Raw genomic sequence first — 21,196 nt, forward strand, 5'->3', positions numbered from 1 at the left:
AATGATTGCATCTTACGTATGTGCACCACACCACTCGTCAAGCCTGTGGCCGTCACTGGCCGATCACTTTCGTGTCCATCATGTCGACCCAATTCCTGCGCCGCGTGCTGCCTTCTCTGGCAGCCTCCTCCGCCGTGGTGGCCGTGTCGTCCGCTCGGATGGAGGCCGCCGAGCCCGAGGCCAACGCGCAGCCAGCGTCGCCCGCCGTGGACTTCGTGGGCGTATTTGTGGACCAGGAGTCGGCTACGCGGCTGCGACAGCAGTTCCCAGCCAAGTTTGGCGGAGCGGACGAACCGCTCGTGGTGGTGCTGCGCTTCCAGCCTACAGTTGACGAGCAGGAGGCCTTCGCGCCTATTCTAGGTCGCGCCGCCAAGCTCCAGGTCAAGGGTGTAGCCCAGGACGACCACGCGCAGACGGTAAGAGCAGACACCATCACCTTCAATTAGGCATTGTCTAACCTTATTCGGCTTATTTCAGGTGTTGGTGGCCGTGACGACCGAGACGGGCGAGTCTCTCGAGTATGAGGGCGCCGCTGAGCCCGCACACTTGACGCTGTCCACGTCAGCTGGCGGATTGAGCGCCGGATACTCGAGCGTGCTGCTGGAGCGACTGCGCGCCAGTGACAAGCTCCGCTACCTGCTGGACGAGACGGAGACGACTCAGTGGACCGGAGAGCTGCCGGCTTTCGACTCCAAGCACCTGCCGCTCTTCAGCCCGTTCCCGGCCGTGGAGGCTTCGATTGCCAAGGTGGACGCCAAGCAGAGTGAGGAGCTGGCACTGCAGGGCACCGTGTGCCTCTCGTCTCGCTTCGACGCGACCACTGGAGAGTGCTTGGCCCCCAAGGCCGAGTGCGGCTTCTGCAAGTTCATGAAGGCCGGCCCATGCGGCAGGGAGTTCTCGGCCTGGGAGGCCTGTCTGGACCGCTGCAAGAAGAGCGGCGACGACTTCATCGACACGTGCGGACCGCAGACCCTTGCGCTGCGCGACTGCGTGGACGCCAACCCCGAGTACTACCACGTGCTGAACGACGGACCCGAGGAGGAGGAGAAGGAAGAAACGGAGGCCAAGGTGGAGACTGAGCCCAAGGTGGAGACTGCGGAGAAGAAGGAGGCCGAGGACAAGTGATTGTCTAGGGACGTTCATTTTAGAGAAGGCTGTAAGTCATTCAACACCGGCACGGAAGTGCACCGTTTTTTTATAAGGGGGGGTGACTGGTCGTTACCCCGTGCGTTTGTCGTTTAGGCGCTCACTGGTCTTGCAGCTTGTGTTCCGCTCAGCTCAGGTTGTCTCCCGAATGATCAGGTGCAAATGGATCGCAGACATAGCGTGACCTCCCTGCTTCGTGCCGACAGGCTGAAAACAGGACTCAACATCGAGTCTCTACCAGTCTCGGCTTGGGAGAAAGCAGCTCCTGTGCGCCGGCCGCAGCTAGTCCAGCTTCCGTCGGGGTCAGTATCTGTTCCAAAGAGGGTTCAGCAGCAGCAGCAGGAACAAGGCGCGAGTCCGAACCAGCTATCTGCAGGCCAGCCACTGCGCAAGACGGTGTCGGCAGTGCGGATGACTAGGATTGCAACCAAGCGCGTCACGAAGGTGCCGAAACTTGCTTTCGGTCCGAGCAGTGGGAAGCGAAGGAGACGACAGGCGATTTCCAATCAGTTCAATACCGATGGCGACGCAGACGAAGGCGCACGACAAGTGAACGCAGGAGTGTATTTGTTGGAGAACGTCAAGACCGGGCATCGATACTTCGGGACGACGTGGGATCTACAAAACGCCGCGGCGCAAAGCTTCCACGACCTGAAGCGTGGTGTGCACCCCCATCATGCACTTGCTACGTGCTTTCAACTGTATGGCGAGGCTGCCAGCGGCATTCGCTTTCGTGTTCTCGAGAATGTCAGCCCACCATCGTCGCCGAGGCCACCGTCGCACAACGATCCGGTCAGGGCGAAGAGAAGGAGGGTGAGGCGACTTGCACTGGGTCGTGATGATGGCAATGACGACGGCTTTGACGTTCGGGCGATGGAGCGAAAACTTGCGGCTCGACTGCGTTCCCATCAGCGAAAAGTGGTTCGACGTGCTGCGTACAAGATGGTCCGTCGGTTTTTGGTCGTGCCGGTGCTCGCGCGTGCGTGGCCTCAATGGGTTCGAGCAACTGAAGGCCTAGCGCTCGCTGAGAACGCTGCAGCTGGTTTGGAAATCCAGCGCATGGCTCGTGGTCACCTCGCTCGACTTGTGGTCGCTGGAAAGCGTCGAGACCGTGCAGCACGGATACTACAGCGATTCATGCGTCGGTCGCTCTTCACATTGGCTTGTAGGCGGCGTGCACGTCTTCTTCGCGAGTCGAAAGCAGCCTGCGTTATCCAGCGATCGATGCGAGAGTTTGTAGCGCGTCAAAAAAGTCGCAGGAGACGCAATGGGATACGACGGTGGCTTGCAGCGCGGAAGTTGCAAGCCCACATTCGAGGGCATCTAGCCCGCTGTCTTGTGGGACGAATGAGACTGTATAAAGCTCGAGCACTTGCTGCTGTCCACATCCAGCGCGTAACTCGCGGGCACTTGGCTCGATTGCGAGTACGACGTCTGCGACGGAAGGGTATCAATATCGAGGCCGCCACGCAGATACAAAAGATCTGGCGAGGTTACTCGGTACGAGCCAAAGCCAAGCTTCAACGTAGTCTTGGTGGGGCCCTCACGACGCGGCGTCGTTGGGACCAATACACGTTGGACGAGCTGAGAGATGAAGCTGCTAGAACAATCCAGCAGACCTATGGTCGTTGGAAGGAGCGATGTCAGCGAGAGCAGAACGAAAAGGCCACGACAATTCGCATGGCGTACCGCAATTACGTCGCCAGGAAGTTCGGTTGGGCTGTGACAACGCTGCTGCTTGAGACGTCAATGGCGAATCGCATCCAAAGAGCAGGACACCGATGGGTGTTTCAGCGAGGCTTTCGCCGTGTGGTAGCTCAATGTCGACGAGACATGGGCGCAGTTACCATCCAGTGCTTCACTCGCCAGCATCAAGCTCGAAAGCAAGCCCACGCATTAAGAGTGAAGAAGCAATGCTTGGAAGCGATCATGACGATACAAACTTTCTGGCGAGCATGCTGGATGATGCTCAAGCTGCGCGAGGGAATTACGACTCGGAAACGGGAGCGCGCAGCTCGACACATCCAGGCCTCGTATCGTGCGTGGAAGGCACGCCGCGAGTATCTCGCGATTCGAGACTTAGCTCGGCGCAACCGTGCAGCCACGAAGATGCAGTGCATGTTCCGAGCTCGCCAGGCTCGACGTGAACTGACGCGTCGTCAGGTGGTTCGGCGTATGGGCGCCTGCGAGAGCTGTCGATCTCAGCTCGCGACGATGTACCACTTCGCAGCCGAGAGTGAGCTGTGTTCTGTCTGCTGCGATGAGTTCGCCAGTCTGGATGACGTTGTCATGGAGACCATCGATGTGAACGTATATCGTCGTCTCCAAGTAAACCTTGCGAGAGCTCAGCGCGCTTATCGCCGCTTCCAAGTGCGGATGAGGCACCAGTTCGGCTCTTGCTCACTCTGCGAGAAATTTGCAGTCCGCAGGAGTTGCTGGGCTTGTTTACAAGGTCATGGCTTCAATCCCAGTGAAGGAAAACCTGCTACGGGCCTGACCTTTTGTCGGTCGTGCGATGCACTGTTCCACAGCCGGAGGCAGCCCACTGGAGCTTTGGGCTTGCCTCAACACCAAAGGAAGGATATTGAGCGTGCATATGCCGAAGATGAAGCGGCTGTGACGATACAGAAGTATTATCGCCGGTTTGCACAGCGGCATACGGTAGCAGATCTGCAGTTTGCTCGACAGACAGCTGCCGCGAAGCGCATTCAAGAGCGCTACAGACAACGTCGCCAGCGTCGGATCACGAGAGCAATTTGTGCTGCTCATAGACGACAACAGCTCCTCGAAACCAGCGCTGCGATTGCAATTCAACGCGCGGCACGTGGCCATTTGGCTCGAGGTGAGCTCCGTCGTCTCAAACATGAACGTGACAGCGCGATCAAGATCCAGCGAGCTTTTCGTCGGTACCAAGCACGCCGTGTGTACTTCGCAGCGGTTGCCATTCAGAGCCACATACGCGGTTGGCTGGCACGGCGCGTGGCTGCTACTTTACGACGGGAACGGCTTGAAAAGCAACGCAATGCTGCTGCGTGCTGCATCCAGCGGCACGTGCGTGGGTTTCTCGCTCGCCGGCGTTTATTCCATGCTAGACAGGAGGCCGCAGCAGTGTTGTTGCAGAGTGTCTGGCGTGGATACGTTGCTAGGTGCGAGCTGCAGGCGTTGAAGCTCGAGAAGCAGTGGCAGTTCAATGCGCAGCTCCGTGAGCGACTGACGAAGCTCGCCGCGCAAATTGCCGAGAGCGAGCGAGTCGCAGCTACAAGGATTCAAACGACGGTACGTGGACGACAGGCTCGGACTGAGTTGCACGAGCTTAAGCTGCAGGCTGCTAGAACCAAGCGTGAAATGCTTCGTGACAGCGCAGTGGCTCTCGAAGTGGCGAGTGCATCCTGCATCCAGCGGCACGTGCGCGAACGGATCACAAAAGTTGCAAGCCGGCAACGACTCCGTGCTCAATGTTGCGCTCGGTGCTACTTGAGTGGGCGAATTGTGAAGCGGGTGAGACTTGAGAAACAATCAGCTGTACGGATTCAGCGAGCGTTCCGGTATTCCCGGGCAAAGCGGCGACTTGCTCGACTTGTTGACGCGGATGGCACCGATGACGCCGCAGCGACGCCAGCGTCTGAGTGGGTCGAGCTCTTTGACGAAGCGAGTGGATACGTCTACTATTACCACACGGCAACCGGAGAGAGTGTGTGGGAACGTCCGCCGGAGATGGATGCGGCAGAAGACGCGGCCAACGAGAACGTTGGCGAGTGGGTCGAGTACTGGGACGAGAACGTGGGTGCGTCGTACTTCTACAATGTCAAGACTGGCGAGGCTACGTGGACGACACCAGCAGGGTATCAGAGCAACGCGAGCAACCAGGAGGACCCCACCACTGCTGAAGCATGGCCGCTGGAAAATGGCGGGGCGTATTTCACGCTCCCACCACGCTCAAAACTCGAGCCGTCAGCAGAGTTTTCGCAGCCAGGAAACCAGCAAACGGAGGCTTACGGGGACCAGTACTACGCACCTTACGACTACGGTGGAGATCAGGCGTCGCAGTGGGGCTACAACAACAATGATGACGATGGGTACTATTACTACGGAGATGCTGCTGCTGGTGGCTCGGCATACGCGTATCCCCTGGAGCAGGCAGATAATGGTGAAAACGAGCTGTACGACCCGATGGACACCGAATACGACATCAACTACAAGATTTACCTGACCCAGATCGAGCACGAACGGCAGGCGCAGCAGCAGCAGCAGGAGGATCAGCAAGGGGCAGATAACGAGAGCGCTCAGCGAGGTGAGCAGCATGAACAATCCAACGGCACCAGAGACGCTTGAAATGCCACCACTTCCTTCTTGTAACTTGGTACTTTTCATTTCTTGCTTGCTGCCCCTGAAATTCTTCTCTACACTGGACAGCAGCACAAGCTTCGAGGCAGAAATCTACCACGATGGCTGGTAGGCCTGCGCAGCCTGGTTAGCCATGAGGGAGGCCTGGTTGCGCTGCTGCTGCTCGCGGTCGCGAGCCTGCTGCTGGCGCAAACGTGCCGCCTCCATGTTGCGTGCAACCTCGTCTTCGTCGCTCTTGGCGAAGTTAAATCCACAGCCCATGCAGAACTTCGCCGTGGACTTGCACTCTTTGCTGCAGGTCGGGCAGTTCTTTGTGCTGGGCTGCGAGGAAGGCGCTGACCAAGAGCCCGACGTAGGAATTGGCGCTGGCAGGGGAACGGACGAGTACGACGACGACGACACGGACGAGAACGACGACGACGGACTTAGCACTGGGGCAGGGGCCACCACCTTGGTTCCGCATTGCAGACAGAACTTCTGGGTTGGCTTCAAAGGCTGGCTACACTTTGTGCAGGCGCTCGGGCTCGCCGGGGACGGACCCGGAGCAGAGAACGAGGATGCCGAGCTGACGGAGGACACAGGCAACGGAGCTGCCACTGGGGCCGGAGGCGGGGCGGCAGCAGCCACCTTCGTGCCACACTTCGGACAGAACTTCTGCGCTGCCTTGAGTGTGAAATGGCACGACGCACAGCTGTGTTCGCCGCTAACAAGCGAAGATGAAGACGACGAGTTTGATGCGGACGAGTTCGTTCGCTGCAACGGTGCCGACGAGAAGCTGCTGCTAGGAGTGAATGGCGCCGGCGACGAGAAGCTGCTGCTAGGAGTGAACGGCGCGGGAGTTGGCGCAGCGGCGGCCGCCACCTTGGTCCCGCACTGCAGACAGAACTTCTGCGCGGGCTTCAACGCCGCGTGACAGCTCACACACGCGTTGGATGCAGTAGCAGGAGCTGCTGCGGAAGCACTTGACCCCGCCGACGACACCGACAACGTCGACAAGCGCATCGCTTCCTGGCGCAGTTGCTCCTCCTGTCTCTTGGCTTCAAACGCGCGGCGCGCCTCCTCCTCGGCCTGACGGCGGTTTGCTTCCCGCCGAGCCTGCTCTTCCCGAATCCGTCTACCTTCCTCTCTCTGTCTCTCCTTGGCCGCCCTCTTGGCCTCCTGTTTCTTCAATTCTTCCTGCGCAGCCTGTGCTTCCGCGCGCAGTTTCTCTGCCCTCGCCAGTTTCTCCTGCGCCATCCTCTCGGCCTCCTCGCGCCGTTCGCGTGCCTGCTGCGCCACGTGCAGATGCTGCTGTCTCTGGGCCTCCAGCTCCTCCTGTCTGCGCGCGTTCTCACGCTCCACAGCCGCACGCTGCTGCGCTTCGTAATCCGAGATGGCAGTCTGTGCCGAGAGTCGCATGGCCTCCGCGCGGTCGCGCGCGTCCTGCGCTTGGCGCTCTGCCTCCTCTCGACGGCGCGCGGCCTCGTCCCGTTGCGCGTCAATTGCGCGGCGCTCGCTCTGCGCCGCCAGCGCGCGCGCCTCGTCATCGCGCGCAGCTTGGGCCTCCACCTGCGCTCGCTGCTGTGCCTCGTACTGGGCGACGGCATCTGCCGCGTCCTGCTGGCTCGAGTCGGCGTGTCGCTTGGCTTCCTGGGCGCGGCGCTCGGCCGCTTCACGCGCCTGGCGCGCACCCTCCACGTCCGGGGACGGGGCAAATGTCACGTGTCGTGCAGCGGCAGATACGGGCGCGGCGCCTGGAATGGCCTCGCCTGGTGAATTATGCACACGCGCGCATTATGATACATTAGTTTAGAGGCTTGTAGAGCGCTTTTAAGGGTGATTTCGACACGGTCGAAGAGCGCGCGACGTACCGCATTCAGGGCAGAAGGCGCCCTGCAGATCAGGCGCAAGGTAGGAGCCGCACTCGCCGCAGAAGCCCATGGAGATGCCGGGGGACGGAAGCGTGGGGGAGGTCCGAGGTCAGTTTGATTGTGACAGTCCGATCCTGTGATTGGCGGAAAAAGAGACAGTTGAAGTGGGAAGTTGACGTGGGACACACTACTGTATCCATCTTTTACACACCCCGTTTAAAGTGATATAGTGTGGTCGCTCCCTGCCTGATCGCCACGTAGACCCCAACACGCTCGACAGCCGACAGGAAGGATCTCCGCTGAGCTTCCAGACGACACAGCGCCGGCCACAGCCCACTCCACGTGAACCGCTGTAGCTTGTTATCTCCGCCTGCGTCTTGTCTCTCCATTCATCCAATCCGCACCTCGACCTTCCACCATGGGCGCCATGGACGTGCTGAAGAAGTGGGACTTCTACAAGAAGATCCCGGAGGTGCGTTGCATTTGTCTTTGGCTACGAGTTTAGCGCCGCTACTAACGTCGACATGTTGCTATCTTTGTGGTGCATCGACCCTGTGGATTTCAGGACCTGACGGTCAGTACTTTGCCCGGCGTGAGCTTGTCCATCGCGGGCTGCTTCATCATGTTCCTGCTCTTCGTGCTCGAGTTCAACAGCTACCTCACGGTGGACTACAAGTACGACATCGTTATGGACGAGGGGCTGGACCAGACCATGCGCATCAACTTCAACATCACCGTACCCGACCTGCCCTGCGAGTTCGCCAGCGTCGACGTGTCCGACATGACGGGCACGCGCAAGCACAACATGACGTCCAACATCTACAAGATCCGGCTGGACCAGAAGGGCCGCAGCGTCGGTCTCGCGCAGGAGAACCAGATCATGCCCCAGTTCGCAGAGGACGCCGAGTACGGCGACCTGCCCGAGTCGGACGCCGCGGTCACGATCCTGGACGATGAGACCTTTGAGCCGTTCTTGAAGGAGCACCACTACGTGGCCGTGGACTTCTACGCGCCGTGGTGCGTGTGGTGCAAGCGCCTCGAGCCGGTGTGGACGCGCGTGGCCAAGACGTTGCCGTCGCTCCACTACGGCCAGCAGGTGCGCGTGGCCTCTGTGGACTGCCAAGCGCACCCGCAGCTCTGCATGAGGCAGTTCATCCGCGCGTACCCGACGATCCTGTTCTACAAGGACGGCGACGTGTCCCCTGTAGAGATGTACTTTGGCGACCGTACCGTGGAGGCGTTTGTGGACAAGTTTAAACAGCTGATGGCCGGTGAGGTGGACGCGGTGGAGGCCCGTAAGAAGGAGCTGTTCGAGCAGGACAAGAAGGCTGCGCACGAGCAGGGCAGGGCTATCGCTCGCTCGGCCGTCGGCCCCGAGGGTTGCCGTCTGTATGGCCACCTGTACGTGAAGCGCGTGCCCGGCAACTTCCACGTCCACTTGGCGAACCCGGCGTACTCGATGGACTCGTCGCTGGTGAACGCGTCGCACACGGTGAACGAGCTGTGGTTCGGCGAACACCTGGCGCCCGGCGAGATGTCGATGCTGCCGCGCGAGGCGCAGACGAAGCTGTACACGCACCGCCTGGACAACCAGGAGTTCACGTCGTTCTACAAAAACCACACGTACGTGCACTACATCAAGGTGGTGACGAACTCGTACGTGCAGGGCGACGAGTCGGAGATCAACGTGTACAAGTACACGGCGCACTCGAACGAGTACCTGGAGACGGAGGACCTGCCGTCCGTCATGTTCCGCTACGACCTGTCGCCCATGTCGGTGCGCATCTCGGAGGACTCGGTGCCGTTCTACCACTTCCTCACGTCGGCCTGCGCCATCATCGGCGGTGTCTTCACGGTCATCGGCATCGTCGACCAGATCGTGCACCAGACGGCGCGCGCACTGAACAAGAAGGTGCTGTAAGGACTGGACAATGCGCCCAACGAGCCGACAGACTAGAGCTGCTTCAACGTATCAAATACACGCTGAAGTCTCCGCTCGCAAAGCGTTACGCTGCCAAGATGGACAGGACGCCATCTGCCTTGCCTTCACGTCCCTAGTTTTTATGCATTTTGCGCGTCTTGTTTCATGCAGTTTGCGCGACTTCCCTGTCTAATGCGATTGACTACAATTTCGTATGGCGCCGTCCAAATCAGTCCCTCCATTTCCCAATTTGACTGATGGCGGACGCAGCGCTGATGGCGCCGTCGCGCGCGCCGGCCAACAACATTTGGCACGTGGACTACAACGCGACGGTGGCCAAGGACGCGGCCATGGGCTGGCAGGGCATGGGCTTCGTGCTGGGCTTCAACGGCGTCATGTTCCTCGTGGCGCTCGCGGTGTTCCAGGCGGGCGCGCGCAGCACGCGCTTCAGCCTCTTCCGCTTCGGCTCGAGCTCCATCCTGTCGGCGCGCGCGCAGGAGGCCGCTCAGTTTACGCTCAAGAAGTGGGGCGACTTGCTGTGGCGCACTCCAATTAGAGACACGGACGTGGAGCTGCGGCTCGGACCCGAAGGCACCTTCTACCTGCTGTACCAGCAGTACACGGCGCGCTTCCTGGGCGTACTCAGCGTCTTCGCCATGCTCGTGCTGCTGCCGCTGTATCTGACGGTGGGCGCTCACGCTATGCAGCAGTTGGAGGCGGCGGCCGAGGCGGCCGTGAAAGGCATCGAAGCCATCGCCGACGGCTCCGAACGAGCAGCTCCGGACCTTTTCAGCTTGGACAAAGAACAGCTGGTTGCTGCGAGTGGCAGCGCTGATGCAGCACAAGATGAGGACAACAAGTGGTGGTCTTTTGCACACGCCACGATCCGAGTCATGCCGCACGAGTCCCCGTACCTCTGGGTGCCCGTGGTCACGTGCTACCTGACGACGCTCGTGTTTCTGGTCTACTACCGACAGCTCAACGCGCTGGCGACCATCCCGACGCATAACTCCAGGGCAGCACGCAGGTCGGACGGCAGTCTATTGCACCGCTCGTCCTCCATCATGTCCAACGCCACGAGTGTGGCGACGACCGGCCAACCGGCGGGTGAAGGAGACAAGAGCGTGAATGGAGAGGAAGCTGCTACCCCGGAAGTCGTGAGCTCGCCGTCGAAGAAGACGGAGTCGGAGGACCCTGAGAAGCAGCCGCTGCTAGCGAAGGAGAAGGACGTTGAAGCGCAGAAACCAACGACGCCTGAGCGTACGCATCTCATTGGAATGCAGCCTTCTGCGCTCAGCAATAGGTCGCTCTTTGTCAACCGCGGACTGCCCAAGAACCTTCGTGAGCAACGAATGCTGCGCTTGTTGGACGAAGTTTTCCCAGGGTATGTGGAGGATGTGAGCGTCGTGTTTAATCTGGCCGAGTTTCACGGACTGCAAGCTCGCCGCCGTGGTGAGGAAACGGAGCTGGCACGTATGAAGATTCTGCACGAGCGCGAGGCTAACGGCGAGAAGCCGTCGTGGTCACTTCGTCTGCTGCCAGGCGGCGTGATGATTCCGTCGCTTCAATTGCTGCTTGGCAACTTGTTTTGCTGCTTTAGGTGGTGCTCGAAGCCGATTCCAATGGAGGAGCAAGAGGAGCAGCTCGAAAAGCACATCAAGGAGCTCCGAGAGAAGGAGGCGATGTGCGTGTCCCGCATCTTGCATGAAAACAAGGGTGCAGGGCGTGCGTTTGTGATCTTCAAGTCAGCGAGACTCCGTGCACGGTTTGTACGCCGCGTTCGTAACCAGAGCATTACTTCTATCTTGGCTCGCTTCCCGGAGCACTCGCAGCCTAGGCTGGTGCGCTACGTGCGCGAGCTAGGACTGACGCGGTGGCAGCTGGAGGCGGCTCCCGAGCCCGACGACATTGACTGGCAGAGCGTGTCGTTCCCGTTTGCGAAGCGCACGGTCGTGGTGCTGCTAGTGAACGTGTGCATCCTGGTGGTGCTACTGCTGTTCACGTCTCCCATCGCCGTGACGTCGGCCATTTCCAGCAGCTCGTCCTACTCAACTGGTGCTGCTCAGTCGTTGTCGGACCTCGTGGAACAACTAGGCGACCTGGTGAAGAAGGTGTCGCCCCACATGGCCAAGCTGCTGGCAAACTACATCCCCACTCTCATCCTGGTGATGATTAATGCCGTGCTGCTGAACGTGCTACAAATTGCTGGACGGATCCAGCCCATTTCGACGGATTCGGCCAAGGAGCGGTTGATCTTGCGCACAGCCTCCGTGTACTTGATTTTCAACACCATCTTCGTGCCCAGTCTAGCGTTCATGTCGATCGATGCCGTACTTTTGTACCTCGAGGACGATGGCGAGGTGCTGGGTATGCTTGGCACGCTTTTCCTGCACAACTCTGGCATCTTCTACGTGGACTACGTGCTTCAGCGCTGCTTCCTTGGTACCGCTCTCGTGCTGCTGCGCGCCACCGAATACGTCAAATTCTCGTGGGCCAAGCCGCGCGCGTTGACTCCTCGTGAGCAGGTTCAGGCCGTGGAGGCGGACCAGTTCTACACGGGCACTCAGACAGCCATGCAGATCAGCACGCTGACGATTGTGCTCATGTTCAGCACCGTCGTTCCTCTGATTTTGCCTCTGGGCACGCTCTACTTCGTGATGCAGCACGGCGTGGACAAGTACTCGCTGCTGAATGTGCGGCGTCGCATCAAGGGACGCGGCAGCATCGCTCGTACTGCCACCCACGCCACCTGCGTGAGTCTGCTGCTGTATCAGGGTGCCATGAGCGGCTTCATTCTCGAGCGTGGCACCACGACCCAGAGTGCCGCCGTGCTAGTGCTGCTCATGGGCACGTACATTGTCGTGCTGTGGGGGTACGTCCGCGACAAGGAGGAGCAGCATCATATTATCGCCCGCAGCGGGCACAACTGCCTGGAGCACAGTACGAGCCTGCAGAGCTCTGGCCTGACGACCAAGGCGGGTGAGTTCCCGCTGAGCATGCTGAACGCCAATCTGCAGCCGCTGGAAGAAAGCGGCCCAAGAGACCACGAGGAAACAGGCGAACTGGGCGAGCCCGAGGAGCCCCCCACAGGCGACGAAGCTGGACCAAGCTACCCTCGACGACCACTGGAAACTCTCAGCGAGTCCTCGGCCTTGCTCATGTTCCCTACAAGCAGCGACCCGGACCTCCTCACGGGCCTCGACCCCGACTCCAGTGACCTGTACCGCGAACCTGCGCTGCGCAAGTCCATGCGCATGAGCTTCGGGCCGCAGGACCTGGGCGACTACGGTACCTGGCGTCAAGTCTAGCCAACTACAGCAAAAACACAAAATACACATTTCACCTTTTTTGTTGTCCTCCAAAGTGTCTGCTGTATGATGACCATCCATGGACCAAAAGTAGAGGGCGCATATGCGAGCGAGCAGGGGGAAGAAGGAGAAGGAATCCCTTGCTCAAAGTGCCATTTTGACACGGATAAACCCTTTTCTTTGCGACAGCGACTGTAGAAAGCTAGTCGGCACTCCCGCGGAAGAGTGGCGAGGCAAGTCTGCTTCAACGTGCCTCCGCAGAGCCTCACGCAGCGCTACGCATTGCCACGCACACTTCCCCACTGATGAAAGGCAACTTGGGCCCCGGATCTTTCGCCTTTCGCGTCACGTCGGCCAAGAAAGGCAAGAAGGGCCTGGTGTTTTCTCCTGGAGTCGTGACAGTCTTGAATCAAGACTCTTGATGCCGGATGTACAGCGTTAGTTCGGGAGCGGACACAAGTGCTCGCTGACCTCAGGGCGGAGGGCTTCGGCGTCGGGTTTACCAGCGCGGCACTGCTCTCGTCAGTCGAGCGTCTAAGCTGCACACACACACGTAACGCCAGGCCGCGGCTTTTTAATGCCAGGCGAGACACCGCGGGGTAAAGTTGTTGCTGGACAGCCACTTTCGATGGAGAAGATCAGTCGCGGTCAAGTGCTCGCACCGTTAGCAGCATCAGGTCGTCCGGAGCCACACGTGGTTAATCTGGTCGGTAACCGCGTGCAAGTCTGCGGCGACGACCAAAATGGCTGCATATGTACACCACACCAATGTAATGTACCACACTCCACACTCGAGCTTCCCCTCACTCAGATCGCGAGAAAGTATCAGCATGGAGACCGAGTGGCACACTCTGGGCAAGGTGCAGTACCAGAAATGGGCTGTGTACGGCATGGACTGGGCGTCCGAGGGGGTGACAGACCTGCGCGACTTCGTGGCGGCCTGCGCGCCGTTCGGGGGTCCCGTGGCGCTGCTGCGCGACCCCAAGAAGCTGGTCAAAGTGGCGTCGGACGCGTCTTTGGCTCGTCAGCTGCTGCTGTTCAATGCGTGCGGGCGTCGCCTGGGCACCGTGGACTGGACGCCCTTCGAGGACAAACGGGAGACGCTCGTGGGTCTCACGTGGACGGACGAGCTGCGCCTGCTCTGCGTGTTCGCGAGCGGAAGCTGCGTGGCCTTCAGCATGGCGGGCGACGAGGAGACGCGCTTCTCGCTGCTGCCGCCGGGCTCCAAGGACAAAGTGGCAACTTTTGAGGCTTGGGGTGGCGGCCTCGTGGCGCTCACGGAGAAGATGGCGCTCGTGCAAGTGCTGGACGTGGACTCGGTGCGTCCAAAGGTGTCGCTGCTGCCAGACTGCGGCCTCTCGGACGCCAACCCGCCCACGTGCATGGCCGTGCTGCAGCCCAAGTTCCTCAAAAGCATCTACCCGGAGGTGCTGCTAGGTACGAGCAACAGGTCGCTCGTGGTCGTGAGCAAGGACGGCGGAGCACAGGACATGAAGCTGCAGGAATCCATTGCCGCCCCCGTCTCGGCCGTGTCTATTGCACCCAATGGACTCTTCATGGCGCTGTTTAGTCAAGATGGGATACTGACGGTGCTCAACACGATGATGGACAAGAAGATCTTGTCGTTTGACACGCAGAGCAAGGCCAGCCCCTTGAGCATGTGCTGGTGTGGAGAGGACTCGGTGCTCATGTATTGGCCCAGTGCCGGATTGGTCATGGTAGGACCTTACGGATCGTGGCTGCGGTTCCCGTACTCGGAGAGCATTGTGCTAGCACAGGAAGTGGACTGCTGCAGAGTGTACAGCGCGTCCTCGCACGATATCGTGCTGCGTGTGCCGACGTGTGTGGAAAACATCAAGGGGGTGGGGTCGACGGCCCCCGCAGCGATGTTGTACCAGGCGTTGGACGCTTTCGACTCCGGAGACGCCAAGGCTGACGAGCACATTCGATTTATATTGAGCCAGAACGCGCTGGAGGACGCGATTAAGGACTGCGTGGATGCTGCTGGTAGTGAGTTCGACTACGCATCTCAGACCACGCTGCTGCGCGCTGCGTCGTACGGCAAGTGCTTTGTGGACTCGGCGATGGACGCCTCTGCAGCACTTCCAGGAGGCACTGGAACCGGCGGCGGCAACGCTATGATGGACGCCGAGATGTTTGTGGATATGTGCCGTAAGGTCCGCGTGTTGAATGCGCTCCGTCAGCAGGAGATTGGTTTCCCTCTCACTGTGACGCAGTTTGACCGTTTGACGGCGGAAGTTGTGGTGAGTCGCCTCGTGGCCATGCGCCACCACTTTTTGGCTCTCAAGATTTGCGAGTACATGAAGATCCCGACGGACCGTGTGCTGGTGCACTGGGCCTGTGAGAAGGTGAAGGCAGCCACCAACGTCTCGGACGAAGAGCTTGTCGCGCTTGTGCGCAAGAAACTCAAGAACGCGACCTTGGTTTCGTACGCAGACATTGCCAACTGCGCTGAGCGTGTGAACCGGCGGCGGCTCGCTACGATGTTCCTGGATCTGGAGGAGAATGCGTCGGACCAGGTGCCGCTGCTCCTTTCTATGGGCGAGTTCGAGCTGGCACTGCGCAAGTCACTCGAGTCCAACAATACGGACCTCATCTATATGACTCTGTTCCATTTGGAGCGTACGCTGCCCTCTATGGATGAGTTCCGCTACGTGCTGAACCGCGAGCCTATGTACGCTGAGGCTGTGAATCTCATGCTGCTGTATTACCGAGCGACGAAGAGTTCCGGCAGCCCTGCGCTGTGGACCGACGTGGTGAGCGCCGAAAACGATTTACTCCTTTCGTTTAAGACGTCAGATGTGGAAGAGAAGCTTACGGCGCTGAAAGATGCAACGACCAAATACACAAACGCCAAGTTGCCATCTCATGCCAAACTTACCGAGGAGCAGATTGAGTTGCTGCAAGAGCAGGGCAAGCTGGAAGAAAAGCCCGAGAATGTGAAGCGCCGCAAACTCGTGGGCCTGTCGATCTCGAACACCATGAAGCTGCTGCTGCGAGACAGCAAGTACGAGCCCAAGCTGCTGCCGCTCGTGGCGACGTTCGCGAAGAAGTTCAAGGTGCCGGACAAACGCTTCTACCGTGTGAAGATCAAGGCGCTGGCCGAGACGCGCCAATGGGACGCGCTGCACAAGTTCTCGATGGAGAAGAAGAACCCGCCGTGCGGCTTCAAGGCGTTCGCCATCGCGTGCCTCGAGGAGGGCGAGAAGCAGCAGGCAGAGAACTACACGGCCCGCATCACGTCGGTGGACGAGAAGTTTGAGACGCTGATCCACCTCGACATGTACAGCGATGCTCTGCAACTCGCCATCAAGCTCAAGGACCCGGAGAAGCTCACAAATGTGCGCAACCTGTGTAACGACGAGAGCATCTGCAACCAGGCCGACAAGGCCGCCATGGACCTGGGCTTTGTGTCCTAGATCAAGTCTCGGTGAGCAGGCCATGCCGTGCGAGTTTTATATTGCCGTGCTTGTTGTGTTGGTAGCACGACGTGGTTGCACTCCGGCAACACCGTCAGTCGGGTAAGATTTGAATAAAGCAGCAACATAAGATATCACGTGGAACTCTTTTCTAAACTCAGAAAAGTATCAGAAATACATAACACAGTGGAAATCTTCCAGCAGCCGTCCATTTTCTCGGGGAAGCAATGTTGGCCGTCGGCCTTGTCGTCGCACCTGCTAAGACTTGCACGCGGCTACCGACCAGATTAACCACGTGTGGCTCCGGACGCGTTGATGCTGCTAATGGTGCGAGCACTTGACCGCGACTGATCTTCTCCATCGAAAGTGGCTGTCCAGCAACAACTTTTCCCCGCGGTGTCTCGCCTGGCATTAAAAAGCCGCAGCCTGGCGTTACGTGCGTGTGCAGCTTAGACGCTCGAATGGCGAGAGGAGTGCCCCGCTTTGGTGGCGCTGGTAACCCCGGCGCCGAAGCCCTCCACGCTGAGGCCAGCGAACTAACCCATCAGGACTGTCACGACTCCAGGAGAAGACACCAGGCCTTTCTTGCCTTTCTTGGCCGACGTGACGCGAAAGGCGAAAGATCCGGGGCCCAAGTTGCCTTTCGTCAATGAGGGAGCATGCGTGCAGCGTGTGTGGCAATGAGTAGCGCTGTTGCAGCAACTACCTGAACCTCAGGCTGAGTCAACATCGAAGGACGTTATTGCCCGTCACTCTTCCGCGGGAGTGCCGACTAACTTTCTACAGTCGCTGTCGCAAAGAAAAGAAAAGGGCTTATCCTTACGATGCCACTGTGCTGGTCCAAAGTAATCCGTGTGGCGTCTTCGGCACCACCGAATGTCTTTGAGCAAAGCCTTCTTCTCCCCCCGCGCTCGATATGCGCCCACCGCGCTCGCGAGAGAGCACTTGCTGCTGCATGGCATTTGTCTACCTTAAGAAAGGTCGATCTACTCGGATTTTTCGAAAAAGGGGTACGCCATTTGCCCCTTTCGCTACTGTACTAGTCGCCACTGAACCCGGGTTGCATACGCTCCTCGAATAGATCTTAATGATGGTACTACATGAATACTTCCTGCCAGCCTTCGCTGCAGCGCCTACTGCGTCGACTGGGCCAGATACTGCCGCTTGTTGGCGTCGGCCTCCTCCTGCTGGCCGTACCACGCGTAGTGGTCCGTGCAGAAGTTGTTGGTCCGCTCGGACGCCGGTTTGCGGCACGTCGCGATCGAGCAGCGCTTGCCTGCGTTCGACAATGCCACAAAGCGTTAGAGGTCTCGTGACAACCTGGGTAGTCCCCCTCCAGACTCAAGTGCTCACCTCCTCCGTGCGCCCAGCAGCGGCCCAGCGAGACGGCGATCTTGGAGCACCCGTCGGTCTTGCAGCGCGTGCCGCCGCCGTGCGACCAGCAGATGCCTCGCGACTTGGCGCGCTTGGTGCAGCCCTCCACCTTGCAGATGGTGTACCCGCCTACAGCAAGCACGAGAGAGCACGTCAGTCAGTGTATGCACGCCGCTACTAGAGCTTGCGAACGCACCATGCTTCCAACAGAGCCCTCGGTTCTGCGCGCGGCAGTTGCAGCCCTCCACGTTGCAGCGTTTGCCTCCCTGCACACAGACACACCATCAGCACGAGAGTAGTAAAGCAGCTACTTGAGCTAGACGCACCCCATGGCGGATGCACAGGCCGTGGTCCACCACGTATTTGTCGCAGCCGGACTCTTTACAGATGCGAGCCTTCCTCTTCTTGCGCTTGGGTGCGGGCTCCGCCTCCTGCAGGCTGCGCTTGGCGGGAGTGGGCGAGGCCATCCTCAGCTCCTGCTCGGCGCCTCGAACGGGGCTCAGCGGCTCCATCTTGACGGCCGCGTGGCTGGCGTCGTCCAGGATGAAGTCGATGGAGCCCTTGGGCGTCGTGTCGGACGCGGCGGCCGCGTCGAAGCTGTCGAAGGCCGAGCTCGGCGACAGCAGCGACGTGGCCGGCGGCAGTCGCGCGGGCTCGGCGGACTTGACGAAAAGGTCTTGGAAGGACATGGCGCGCATGGCGGCGGCGGTTTGACTATTGACGCAACGTCGGACGAGTTTGGCGTCCCGTCGGGATGTGCGCTCTTGGTCTCTTTGCCGACTGAGCCAAAGCTCGCAAGACACGTGCATAACCCAGCCAGACCTATTTTTTGCTTGACGCCCATGGTACACGGCAACTTTCGACGCTGGACGGCGGCTTGGAGCCTCAGTGAAGAGGGAAACTGGACGCGAGGCCAGCGGCGTCGTGGGCGGGTGCTGCCAGCCATTTCTCTTTCGCTTGTCCCCGCTTGTCACTCCACGAACACTGGCCTTTTGCCGCGGTTTCCAGGAGCGGAAGTATGTGCTCGTCGTGAGTTTGTGCAGATAGAGCCCAGCTCGTGCTGGTCTTCACCCGATGACGACTCGTTTGCCTCCGAGACGGAGTGGGCAGCACATCTCCGGCGATGCGGAAGACGGACGATGCCAGGCTTCCACTGAAGCACAGGCGCATATGCATCGGCGTCTCAAGCGCTGGCACTGTGCTGTGCACGCGCCTCGTGCGGTCGTCTGGAAGGCTGACTCGTACAAATGGGAGGTCTGGGAGCGCTCCGCACCTCGGTCTTTCGGATCGTCTTCACAGCGGCATTATTTACTGGCATCGCGGTACCACGCGCGACCTGTGCACGCTGGACACGCGTGACTTGTGAGCAGGCAATGTTCGAGTTGTCACGCCAATGCTGCTGACAACGCACCATCTGCAGTGCGCATTGACAACAGGCTTCCTTCCCTTGGCTGGTTTGCAAAGGGACTTCCCCTATCCTTGGCAGCTCAGCTAATGCATCAGCATTGAGATCGTTATGCCTCGACTAACGAGACTGCGTTTTGCACCCCGCATGGATGGTGCGACTTCTGAATAGGGGTTGTGCAGCATCTGGCAGAGCACCTTTGTCGACATTCGCTTGCTCTACCTCTTCATACAGGAAGGAGCTGCGTCTGAACTGTTGCGCAGTGAAGGCACGCGCTGATGGCCAGCTGGCAAGCCACGTCGGACATGAATCACCCAGTGCTGCAGGCTGCAGCGATACCCAGCATAATGTGCTCGCGATGGTTCGGGCAAATTGCATGAAGGACTGAGTTGGTGTAGTGAATATGGTCTCTATGAAGGTGTTTATAGTTTACACGGCTTCTACGCTACTCAGATGGTGGGCCCAGACGCAGCAGCAGACGCAGCTTGCGTCCGCTGCGCGCAGTGCTCGGCGCACAGGTTGCCGTTGCGCTCGTACGCAGGCTTCTGGCACGTCTCCACCAGGCAACGCTTGCCACCGCCGTGCGCCCAGCAGAGACCGTGCGACACCGCGATCTTGGAGCACCCGCCGTGCTTGCAGCGAGTGCCGCCGCCGTGCGACCAGCAGATGCCGCGCGACTTGGCGCGCTTCGTGCAGCCCTCCACCGTGCAGCGCGTGTAGCCGCCGTGCTTCCAGCACAGCCCGCGGTTCTGCGCGCGGCAGTTGCAGTCCTCCACGGAGCAGCGCTTGCCGCCGCCGTGGCGGATGCACAGTCCGCGGTCCACCACGTACTTCTCGCAGCCCTCCGACTTGCAGATGCGCGTCTTCCGCTTCTTCTTGGGCTGCGGCTTGGTCTCTTGTGGCTGGAGCATGCTCGTCGGCATGGGCATCGACGACGGGGAGTTCGCGTACGGGTGGTACATGATGCTCGACGGGGCGGTCCCAGCTGAAGCTACCGGAGCGTACTGCTGCTGCTGCTGCTGCTGCTGCTGGATGTGGTTGAGCTGGTGGTGCTGGTGCGGGGCGTTTAAGACTTGGCGAGCCGGCGGGTTCAGCAGGAACGAGATGGACGACTGCGTGCGGCTCGGAGACGTCGTGGCCGACGAGGGATAGCCGCCCTGGGCTGCGAGCGTGCTCATGAGGCTCGGCAGCGCTGGCAGGCGAGGAGCGAGCGACGGCAGACGGATCGTGCGGATCGTGTGCGGGGCCGAGTACGGCTCAGACGGGAGCGAGGCTGCCTGCAGCAGCGGCGCCATGCGCGAGGATCCGACGGGGAGAGCTTGCATTGTCGAAAGGTTGAATCGAATGCGGTCGACGGCTTGCGCGCTTGGGAGTGTTTTGACAAGTGAGACTGCTGAGCTGAGTTGCTGGTCGCCGTGACTACACAGTTGTGGCGACTGGCAAGAGCGTACAAGAGGATTTGCCAGCATAGAAACCTTGAGTGAATCCCGGGGCGATTTGCCTTGGCCTCGGCGAAAAGTAAACAGTCAGTCTGTCCCACCAAGCGGAGGCCGGGTCCTGCTGCTGAATTAACGCTTTCAATGGAGCAGAGGGCGCTGAGAACGCTGCCGACATGCGGTTCGCTCTAAAAAAAGACAGAGGCCTTGGCGATCGGTGTTGGGATTTGGATTAGCCGCGTCCAGAGTAAACAAATGTCGGTGCCGCTGGCTGGCTTTGCCGTGGAGAGGGTTGTCGCTCCCACGCGATTTCAGTAGGAGCACAAGAGAGAGAAGAAGCGTGCACCCATCCGGCTGGAACAGACTGCGAAAAAGTGCACTCTGCTTGCCATCATCGCGCTGGTCCGGTCAACGCGTAGTGTAAACTGCTAAAATTTCGTGCAGTTGTTGGACTCAGGAGCAGATCGTCACCACCGGGTTCGTTGGACAGCCTGGGCTGGTACATGAAGCTGCAGCCCCGCCGGGTTGTTCGCAGCCACTTGAGGCAAGTGGCGCTGCTCCACGTAGAGACTTTCGGTGCTGCAGATAGCGGAGACTTTGCTACCGGTAATAAGCTTAGACTTAATAACTGTACAGGTCTGTAAAGGTTCGTGTTCTTCCTGCTTCGATGCCCCAATCCCGAGGAGAGAACACGCTGCTGTCTCATGCAACCAACACGGCTACGCACGAGCTGCGTGTTGGTGTCGGCACACTGTACATGCCACACTGGCAGTGGGTGTCACTCGGGTCGTCCGGCTCGGAAATGACGAGCTTGGCGGTTCACCAGCAGCCAGCGACAACATGGGCTCTTGCGATGGCGAAAACAAATGACTGAAACTACATTTCTCGACGTTGGCTGCGCTCAGCCCAGGCAAAACTAGCCAAACCGGTCAAACGCGGCGGGGCTGATCTGCTTTTGACTCACGGAATCTA

At 59.6% G+C, this 21,196-nt stretch overlaps 8 protein-coding genes across 8 annotated transcripts; 5 read left to right on the forward strand and 3 right to left on the reverse strand.

The window, feature by feature from the left end:
* Window positions 1–80: 80 nt before the first annotated feature.
* On the forward strand, window positions 81–1,125 carry KRP23_14166 (uncharacterized protein; the record flags this gene model as incomplete). Its single annotated transcript, XM_067884956.1, has 2 exons — window positions 81–416; window positions 478–1,125. 2 exons carry the CDS (start codon window positions 81–83, stop codon window positions 1,123–1,125), a joined length of 984 nt encoding a protein of 327 aa, XP_067737720.1.
* Window positions 1,126–1,308: 183 nt separating this feature from the next.
* Window positions 1,309–5,478, forward strand: KRP23_14167 (Abnormal spindle-like microcephaly-associated protein-like protein; the record flags this gene model as incomplete). The annotated part of the gene is made up of 1 exon (XM_067884957.1): window positions 1,309–5,478. One exon carries the CDS (start codon window positions 1,309–1,311, stop codon window positions 5,476–5,478), a length of 4,170 nt encoding a protein of 1,389 aa, XP_067737721.1.
* Window positions 5,479–5,583: 105 nt separating this feature from the next.
* On the reverse strand, window positions 5,584–7,410 carry KRP23_14168 (Reticulocyte-binding protein 2-like protein a; the record flags this gene model as incomplete). The annotated part of the gene is made up of 2 exons (XM_067884959.1): window positions 5,584–7,238; window positions 7,341–7,410. 2 exons carry the CDS (start codon window positions 7,408–7,410, stop codon window positions 5,584–5,586), a joined length of 1,725 nt encoding a protein of 574 aa, XP_067737722.1.
* Window positions 7,411–7,758: 348 nt separating this feature from the next.
* On the forward strand, window positions 7,759–9,261 carry KRP23_14169 (Protein disulfide-isomerase 5-4; the record flags this gene model as incomplete). The annotated part of the gene is made up of 2 exons (XM_067884960.1): window positions 7,759–7,812; window positions 7,906–9,261. 2 exons carry the CDS (start codon window positions 7,759–7,761, stop codon window positions 9,259–9,261), a joined length of 1,410 nt encoding a protein of 469 aa, XP_067737723.1.
* A 257-nt stretch (window positions 9,262–9,518) lies between these two features.
* On the forward strand, window positions 9,519–12,569 carry KRP23_14170 (CSC1-like protein 1; the record flags this gene model as incomplete). Its single annotated transcript, XM_067884961.1, has 1 exon — window positions 9,519–12,569. The coding sequence occupies one exon, from the start codon at window positions 9,519–9,521 to the stop codon at window positions 12,567–12,569; it is 3,051 nt and encodes a 1,016-aa protein (XP_067737724.1).
* An 830-nt stretch (window positions 12,570–13,399) lies between these two features.
* KRP23_14171 (Protein VACUOLELESS1) lies at window positions 13,400–16,009 on the forward strand (the record flags this gene model as incomplete). Its single annotated transcript, XM_067884962.1, has 1 exon — window positions 13,400–16,009. The coding sequence occupies one exon, from the start codon at window positions 13,400–13,402 to the stop codon at window positions 16,007–16,009; it is 2,610 nt and encodes an 869-aa protein (XP_067737725.1).
* A 1,133-nt stretch (window positions 16,010–17,142) lies between these two features.
* Window positions 17,143–18,081, reverse strand: KRP23_14172 (putative WRKY transcription factor 19; the record flags this gene model as incomplete). The annotated part of the gene is made up of 4 exons (XM_067884963.1): window positions 17,143–17,285; window positions 17,363–17,512; window positions 17,580–17,649; window positions 17,710–18,081. 4 exons carry the CDS (start codon window positions 18,079–18,081, stop codon window positions 17,143–17,145), a joined length of 735 nt encoding a protein of 244 aa, XP_067737726.1.
* A 187-nt stretch (window positions 18,082–18,268) lies between these two features.
* KRP23_14173 (uncharacterized protein) lies at window positions 18,269–20,113 on the reverse strand (the record flags this gene model as incomplete). Its single annotated transcript, XM_067884964.1, has 2 exons — window positions 18,269–18,617; window positions 19,620–20,113. The coding sequence occupies 2 exons, from the start codon at window positions 20,111–20,113 to the stop codon at window positions 18,269–18,271; spliced, it is 843 nt and encodes a 280-aa protein (XP_067737727.1).
* Window positions 20,114–21,196: the final 1,083 nt, after the last annotated feature.

This window comes from Phytophthora ramorum, assembly GCF_020800215.1.
Source record: "Phytophthora ramorum isolate Pr-102 chromosome Unknown Phyram_PR-102_s0020, whole genome shotgun sequence".
In the NCBI taxonomy this organism is placed as follows: Eukaryota; Oomycota; class Peronosporomycetes; order Peronosporales; family Peronosporaceae; genus Phytophthora; species Phytophthora ramorum.